At 40.3% G+C, this 9,078-nt stretch overlaps 1 protein-coding gene across 1 annotated transcript in view; it reads right to left on the bottom strand.

The window, feature by feature from the left end:
* The window catches only part of PTPN2 (protein tyrosine phosphatase non-receptor type 2), a 178,437-nt gene that overhangs the window by 78,687 nt on the left and 90,672 nt on the right, over window positions 1-9,078 (bottom strand). Inside the window, exons 5-6 of the mRNA XM_007951673.2 lie at window positions 7,034-7,047; window positions 3,365-3,373 (exon numbers count right to left, since the gene is read on the bottom strand). Of these exons, the coding sequence (XP_007949864.1) occupies window positions 3,365-3,373; window positions 7,034-7,047 (23 nt within the window). The remainder of the gene's footprint in view (window positions 1-3,364; window positions 3,374-7,033; window positions 7,048-9,078) is intronic.

Below are 9,078 nucleotides of genomic sequence, written 5' to 3'. Positions count from 1 at the left end.
GGTTCTGTTTCTCCAATAGCCAGGATTCACGGGTCCAGGAACCAAGGGGTGGAAACAGGAGTGGTACCACTCACTATTACCCCTAGTGACCTACTCAAAAAATTTTTGCTTCCTGTCCCTGCTACCCTATGCTCTGCGGGTCTGGAGAACTTAGTCCCAAAGGGAGGAACGCTCCCACCTGGAGACACAATACTGACTGCATTAAACTGGAGATTACGAATGCCACCTGGCCATTTTGGCTTCCTCATTCTTGTGGATCAACAGACAAAGAAGGGCATTACTGTGCTATCTAGTGTGATAGATCCTGATTTCCCAGGGGAAGTTGGTTTGGCTTTATATAATGGAGGTAAAGAAGAATATGTCTGGAATACAGGAGATCCTTTAGTACGTCCCTTAGGACTACCATGACCTGTGATTAAAGTCAATGGAAAATTACAACAACCCAATTCTGATATGACTGCTCATGGCCCAGATCCTTCAGGAATGAAGGTTTGGGTCACCCCACCAGGCAAAGAACCACGACCAGCTGAGGTGCTTGCTGAGGGCAAGGGAAATACAGAATGGGTGGTGGAAGAAGGTAGTTCTGAATATCAGCTACGACCACGCGACCAGCTGCAGAAACGAGGACTGTGATTGTTGTGTTTCTTCACTGTATATGTGCATCAAATATTTTTGTTTCCTTCTGCTGTAAACTGTGAAATGTAAATAAGGATAATGGATTTTGGTTGTATGTGTGTTAACGTATCATGTTAGGCACAAATATGACTCTGTAATTGTCCTTATTTACAGATTATATATGGTTAAGAAGATGTGTACAACTGCCAAGTTGACAAGGGGTGGACTGTGATAGTTGGAGCTCTGTGTCAACTTGGCTGGACCCCAGTTCTGTGTGGCTGTTCCCATGATGGGATCAGATGACTGTGTTGTGAGTGGCCAATCTGCCCAAGGGGAGTTTCCCTAGGGGTGTGGCCTGCTTCCAAGATATCCAGGACATCCTGCGAAGAGGGACATTCTTTGACAGATTGGAACACTGGTGTGCGGACTACAAACTTCCATGAGTGAGCAGCCCACCGCTCGGCCTGGAGATCTTGGATTCGTCTTTTGTTGGAGTCAACAACCAGTGTACTGCCTGCCAGCCTTGAATTTCTCTGCCCCCTGCACTTGCAGAAGCTAAGCCTGCTGCCAGCCTGAAGTTTCCTCCAGGGACTTTGGACTTGCCGGCTTCTATACGTTTGTGAGCCATTTTCCTAAGATAAATTTCTCTCTCTCTCTCTCTCTCTCTCTCTCTCTCTGTCTCTCTCTCTATATATATGCTTGTTGGTTTTTGTGTTTCTCTAGAGAACCCAATCTAACACATTAGGTTTCCATATACCTTATTTGCACTGACCATATGCACCGACTCACATGCACAGGGATTTCAAGTAATGAAACTACTAAAGGATTATATACTTTAGTGAAAAGCTATCTAATTCCCTTAGGCATCTTATGTTCACAGTCCCACTCAATCACTGTGGAAGTTACAACATCATGCATGGCTCAGTGGGACATATTAAGTAATTCACTGCTTGGAGGGCTAATGATGTTGAACATTTTCAAGTGCTTATTTACCATCAACTGCAAATATGCCTGTTAAAGTTGAAGTTGAAGACAATTAAAAGATGTCCACGAGAGCCAAAATATGACCTTAATAATATCCCTCCTGAATTTAGAGACCATTTAAAGAACAGATTTGATGCACTGAACAGCAATGATCAAAAGCCAGCGGAATTGTGGGTGACATCAAGTAGATCATCCATGAAGAAAGCAAGTGGTCATTAAAAAGACAAAAATGGAAGACCAAAATGGATGACAGAAGAGTCTCTGAAACTAGCCCTTGAGTGGAGAGCAGCTAAAGCAAATGGAAGTAATGACAAGATAAAAGAGCTGAACAGAAGATTTCAAAGAGCAGTTCAAGCAGACAAAGCCAATTAGTACAATGAAATGTGCAGAGACCTGGAGTTAGAAAACCAAAAGGGAAGAACACACTTGGCATTTCTCAAGCTGAAAGAACTGAGCAAAACAATTAAGCCTCGAGTTGCAATACTGAAAGATTCTATGCAGCGAGTCTATTGCAAAATAACTGAATGATCCAGGAAACATCAAAAGAAGAAGGAAGGAATACACAGAGTCACTGTACCAAAAAGAATTGGTTGATGTGCACCTATTTCAGGAGATGGCATATGATAAGAATCAATGGTACTGAAGGAAGAAGTTGAAACTGCACTGAAGGAAATGGCAAAGAACAAGGCTCCAGGAATTGAAAGAATACCCATTGAGATGTTTCAACAAATGGATGCCTGTTGGAGACCAAGAAAAAGACCCCCAAAGAACATGATTGCAAAGCACATGTTATCATTACAGTTAAGAGCTGGCAAGCCCTCTTTTATGGTTGAATGTTTGCTTTAAGAGATGCAAAGCCTCTCTTGTGGTTGTAAGAGATGGCAAGGTCTCTCTCACTGTTAAATGCTTAACTGGCAAAACATCAAGTATTAAAAGTAGATGTTATTCCAGTAGTCCATGTTTTTATCTTATCAGGATGTTTCATACGGGTCACTGTGCCCTAGTAAACATTTATCGTTTAACACTCCTTATTCCTGAGGAGACTTCTGTGATTCTTTTAATGACCATCTGTTGTCCCTGAGCATGAACAGGAGTAGAACTTTAACTTTGTAGAGAATAAGCTGATTGTATGGATTCCAAGGGTGATGATGTAATCATGTATAAACATATAATAAAGTAGAAAAAAGGCATCAGAGGTCACTCTCGCAGAATATGCAGGGCATCCGCCTGGCCCATGTTCCTTAAATAAAAAAGAAAACCATCAATTCTTTCGTGTCACTTCATTTTGTGACCTGTGCAGTTTTGCCAGACACAGCATATGCCCTGCTGGAGGCGCTCACTTGGCTATGCCAACAGATTTGGAAGACAGCTATCTGGCTAACTGACTGGAAGAGATCTATACTTGTACCCATTCCAAACAAAGGTGATCCCATGAATATGGAAATTACCAAACAATATTATTAATGTCGTATGCAAGTAAAATCTTACTGAAGATAATTAAAAAACAGTTGCAGCAGTATATTGATAGAGCTTCCAGAAATGCAAGCTGGATTCAGAAGAGGATGTGCAACAAGGGCTATCATTGTTGATGTCAGATGGATCTTAGCTGAAAGCAAAGAATACCAGAAAGATGTTTACTTATGTTTTGACTGTGTGGATCATATCAAATTATGGATAACATCGAGAAGAACGGAAATTCCAGAACACTTGATTGTATTCATGAGGAACCTGTACACAGATGAGGAGGCTGTCATTTGAACCAAACAAGGGGATACTACATGGTACAAAATCAAGAAGAGAGTACATCAAGGTGTGTCTTTCCACCATACTTAATTTGTCAGAAGAAAGGTTGGGCAATCTACTTCCGTAGTGATACCAACACAGAAACCCAAGGAGGGGTCCCTATGAGTTGGGTCCAACTCAATGGCACATAACAACAACATTCAATTTGTATGCTAAGAAAATAATCCAAGAAGCTGGATTATATGAAGAACGTGGTATTAGGATTGGAAGAAGACTCATTCACAACCTGGGATACACAGATGATAAACAACTTTGCTTACTTACAGTGAGATGACTTGAAGCACTTACTGATGAAGATTAAAGACTACAGTCTGCAGTATGAATTATACCTCCACATAAAACCAAAAAAACCAAACTCATTGCTATCTAATCAGACCTGACTCATAGGGACTCCTCTTTGGGTTTCTGAGGCAGTATCACTATAGAAGTAGATTGCCCAACCTTCCTTCCAAGGAGTGGCTGGTGGGTCTGAACCACCAGCCTTCTGCTTCTCATTAGCAGTCAAATGCTTCAGTCAACTGGTCCAATAAACAGCTTCACGATAAATGGAGAAAGACTAATGTTGTCAAGGACTTTGTATTATTTGTTTCTACAATCAACACCAAAGGAAGCAGCAGTCAAGACATCAGATGACATATTGCACTGGGCAAATCTCCTGCAAAAGAACTCTTTCAAGTAATGAAGAGCAAAGATGTCTTGTGGAAGACTAAGGTGTATCTAACCCAAGCCATGGTAATTTTTTTTAAATGCATTTTATTGAAATATAATTTATGTACACTGAAATACACAAAACTAAAGTGACATGGGTCAAAGCATTTTTTTTTTTTTTGCAGTGCTCCTTTCCCTCCCCTCCCTCCATATGTAAACCTCCCCTCCCACCCCGGTAACCAACAAAGAAAGTTTCCCTCCATATGTAAACCTTTCCCTGACCCTCCACAACAACAAACTAATACTATATTTGTCCTTCTGTGATTGACTCATTTCACTCAGCATAATGTCCTCCAAGTTCATCCATATTATGCGGTGTTTTGCACACTCTACATTATTCTTTAGTGCTGCACAGCATTCCAGTATGTGTATGTACCATAGTTTAGTCATCCAGTCTTCCGGTGATGGGCACATAGGTTGTTTCCAGCACAACAGTGCTGTGATGAACATAAGTGTGCATGTATCTGTTCCTATCATGACTCTCACCTCTCGAGGATACATACCTACTAATGGGATTGCTGGGTCAAATGCTATCTCCAATTCCAACTTTCTAAGGAATCACCATATTGCTTTCCACAGTGGTTGTGTCACTTCACACAAGCAGTGTATGAGAGTCCCAATCTCTCCACATCCCCACCAGCATCTGTTATTTTCTGTCTCATTGAACCTTGCCATCAGTCCTCATTGTTTTCTTGATTTACATCTGTCTGATGGTCAATGATTGTGAGCATCTTTTCATGTATTAGCTGACCACCTGAATATACTCCTTGGTGAAGTGTCTATTCATGTCTTCTGCCCATTTTGTTAATTCCTTTGCTGCTGAGGCATCGGAGTTTTCCATCAATCTTAGAGATAAGGTCCTTGCCAGATATGTAATTATCAGTAAATATGAATTTGTTGCTGTCATTTTTGTCATATGCTTTTTCATTGTGTTGATTTCTTTGTTCCATGTAATTTTCTATGCTCAGCTCATTTTGTTTATGAATCATGTTATCACTTCCTTCATTGCTATTATTTTAGTATTTGCTGAATATTTATGCTGGTCCTCCTTTTTATTCTGATATGAAGGTTTATCACTTTTCTTTGAGGTTACCCTGTGATTTATAGTTTTCTTCCCAAGTGTAGAACAGTCCATTCTATCTTGTAGTTGGTCTTGACTTCCCTACCACCTAGAAGTTCTGTAACTACAAGGATTTTTTTTCCCCTCTTTTTGGTCTGTAGTTGTCCTCATTTGTTGGTTGGTGTCTCTGGTTCCCTGTTTGCAATATTGTAGGCTTATTTACTTTGGATACTTCCACAGCTGGGTTGGTTTCTGGGTTATATCATCATGTGTGGTAATGGTCAGTTGGCTGTTGTCCAAAGGGGTCTCTTTAGCATCTCTTGTAAAGTTGGTCTGGTTTTAACAAATACCCTTAATTTCTGCTTATCTGGAAATGTTCTAATTTCACCATCCTATTTGAGGGACTATTTTGCTGAGTACATAATTCTTCGTTGGAAATTTTTCTCTTTCAGTGTTTTATATATACCATCCCACTGTCTTCTTGCCTGCATGTTTTCTGTTGAGAAATCCAAGCTCAGTCTTATTGGTTGCCCCTTGTAGGTAACTTTTCGTTTTTCCCATGCTGCTCTCATGATTCTTTCTTTGTCTTTGGTTTTGGTGAGTTTGATGATGATATGTCTTGTTTCTCTTTGGGATCTATCCTGTTTGGAGTTCGTTGGACTTCCTGAATGGATATATTCTCCTCTTTCATCATATCAGGGAAGTTCTCCTCCCACAAATCTTGGACAATTTTCTCAGTGGTTTCATTTTTCTCTTCCTGTTCTGGAATTCCAATGACACATAGGTAATTCCTTTTGATGGTATCCCACATGAACCTTAGGCTTTCTTAATTTTGTTTTGATCTTTTTTCCTGATTGATCCCTTTCCAAAGAAATATTCAGGTATTTGTCTTCAATCTCATTAATTCTGTCTTCTATTCCATCAATTCTACTCCTTTGCCCTTCCAATGAGTTATCTATTTCTGACAATTTAGTATTAATCTTCTGGATTTCTATCTGTAGATTTAGAATAGTTTCTAATTTTTCATTTATTTTTATTTTGTTCTTGTATTTTCTTCCAAAATTCTTCTAGGGTTTTTTCTGTGTTTTCCGTGGTCTGTCCTCAATCCTTTGAATTCCTTATCAGGGAGTTCCAATGCTGCATCTTCCTCAAGGATGTATTTTGGGTCTGTATCCTGGTCCCTTGTTTCTCCTGCTTTGTCTTGCTTCTTTGTGTGGTCTGTGATGCTCCGTTGTCTCCGAGGCATTATGATGTTTCTTTGTTTATATTTAATTGGTGATTATATGTTGGAGTGACTTGCCCACAATTTTAGTTTTGTTTTGTTTGTATGTTAGCTATACAGGCAGGGCACTGTGCTGTGCTCCTCTATTCACTAGTTGACAGCGTTTATACATTCACCACCTGTCTCTTTTCCTTTGTCAGCCTCTCGTATGTCCTTGCCGACGCTGGCAAACAGAGCCTGTTCTTAGGTCCCTGGAATCCGAATGAGAATGTTATCACTTTTAAATCTGGAATGGCTGCCACTTGTAAACATTTAAAATGGCTGCATGCTCAGTCACTTTAAATATCCAAAATGGCCACTGCTTGTAAACATTCAAAATGGCTGCACCCTTGGTCACTTTAAATATCCAAATGGCTGCCGTGCGTAAATAATTAAAATGGCTGCGCCCTCCAGACAGCAGCAAGTCCACAGCTCAGTTTGTCTCCCTCCTTGCTGTTTCCCTTCCTAGTCACAGGCCACCAGAGCAGTTGTCCCTACAGCCCTTGGTGACTGGGGCTGATCTTTAGGTCAATTTCCAACACCAGCTGGAAATATTCAGGCTGTTGGTCTCCTCAGAGTAGCTGACAGTCCGCAGGTCCGACCGTCTCTGTACTCACTATTTTCGTTCAGGTTTTACCACTAGTTGGTGCCTAATCCACTTCTGCATAGTTCCTTTCAAAGCTCAGCATTCCAGAATTATCTTCTTTTTCTCTGTCAATTGGTTTTTCTTTTCTTTGTTGAAGAGGGTCTGTGTCGTTTGTCTGCCTACTCCTCCATCTTCAAGCCATAGTATTTTCAATAACCTCATATGGATCTGAGAGCGGGACAATAAGGAAGACTAAAGAAGAGTTGATGCTTTTGAGTTGTGGTGTTGGAGAAGAATGCTAAGAGTACCATGGACTACTAAAAGGACTAACAAATCTGTTCTGGAGGAAGTGCAGCTGGAATGTTCCTTGGAAGCAAGAATGGCCATCTCATCTCCTTTGGTCATGCTGTCAGAAGGAACTATTCCCTGGAGAAGGATATCATGCTTGGTAAAGTGGAGGTTCAACAAAGAAGGGGAAGGCCCTCAACAGGATGGATTGACAGTGTCTGCAATGATGGGCTCAGGTATAGCAAGGATTGTGAGGCTGGCACAGGACTGGGCAGTGTTTCATTCTGCTGTGCATAGGGTTGCTATGAGTCAGAGACAACTCGACAGCAGCTAACAACAACATTTATCATCTGTATATCCTCTTCAGTGAAGTGAAATGTTTCTTCATGTTTTCTGCCCCTTTTTCCTCATTGAACTATTTGGTTTTTTATTGTCAAGTTTTGACAACTTTTTTATATGCTGGATGAGTCCTGTGTGAGATAAGTGCTATGCAAATATCACCTAAGCATCTGTAGAAAAGGAGCTCTGGTGGCGTAGTGCCTAAGACATTTAACTGCTAACCAGAATGCTGGCAGTTCAACCCCACCAGACACTCCATGGAAGGAAGACCGGGCAATCTACTTCCATAAAAATGTACTACCTTGGAAACCCAAAGGCAGTTGCTTTGAGTCAGAATCGACAAGATGGCAGTGAGTTTGGTTTTGTTTGGTTTTAGTCTGTACAGATCTTTTCATCCACGTAACAAGGTCTTCTGTAGAGTAAAATTTTAAGTTTTGATGAAGTCCAATTTATCCCCCCCCCCCTCTTTTTAATGGATTGTTTTTCAGGTGTTGTGCCTAAGGAACCCTTCACTTAGCCTCAGGTCATGAATTGTTCATGTTTTCATCAAAAAGTTTCAGAGTTTTTATTTAAACTTATGATCCATCTTAATTCATATATACAGATATAGATAGATAGAGATATATAAGCTTAAATTGAGACTTTTTTTTCAGTCTATGTCGAATTGGTCTAGCACCATTTGTTAAAAAGATTATCCTTCTTCTATTGAATTGTTTTGTACCTTTGTCAAAAATCAACCATAAATTAACCCTAGTTCTGGGGATCTATTTCTGGGTTTTCTAACCTGTTCTGTTCCACCGATCTATGTGTTGCCTAAGCGTCTGTACAAAAGGAGCTCTGGTGGTGCAGTGCTTAAGGCATTTAACTGCTAATCAGAAGGCTGGCAGTTCAATCTCACAAGACACTCCAAGGAAGGAAGCCTGGGCAATCTACTTCCATAAAAATTTACTGACTTGGAAACCCAAAGTCGGTCACTATGAGTCAGAATCGACACCCACACTGTTTTGATTACTGTAGCCATACAATAAATCTTAAAATCAGGGGGAGTGATTCCTCTCATTTTATTCTTCTGGAAACAACCTAAGTGCCATCAACTGAGGAATACATAGACAAGCTGTGGTACATACACACAATAGAATATAGGCAACTCTAAAGACTAATGTAGAATCTGCAAAACACTGCACAACGTGGATGAACTTGGAGTGAGTGAAATAAGTCAATCACAGATGGACAAATGTTTTATTAGCCTACTACTGTAAAAAGGCAAGGAAAGGTTTATACGTGAAAGGAAGCTTTGTTTGTTGGTTACCAGGGATGAGAAAACCAAAACCAAACTCACTGCCATTGAGGCGATTCAACATATATCAACCCCTACTTGGGTTTTTCAGAGGGGAGGAAAAATTCCTAGATAGGTTGAAAAAAAAAATTTTATAT

Source organism: Orycteropus afer, unplaced genomic scaffold (genome assembly GCF_000298275.1).
Source record: "Orycteropus afer afer isolate SDZICR_OR568_19922 unplaced genomic scaffold, OryAfe1.0 scaffold00307, whole genome shotgun sequence".
Taxonomy (NCBI): Eukaryota; Metazoa; Chordata; class Mammalia; order Tubulidentata; family Orycteropodidae; genus Orycteropus; species Orycteropus afer.
The sequence above is the reverse complement of the archived record's forward strand: the minus strand, read 5'-3'. Positions and strand labels throughout refer to the sequence as shown.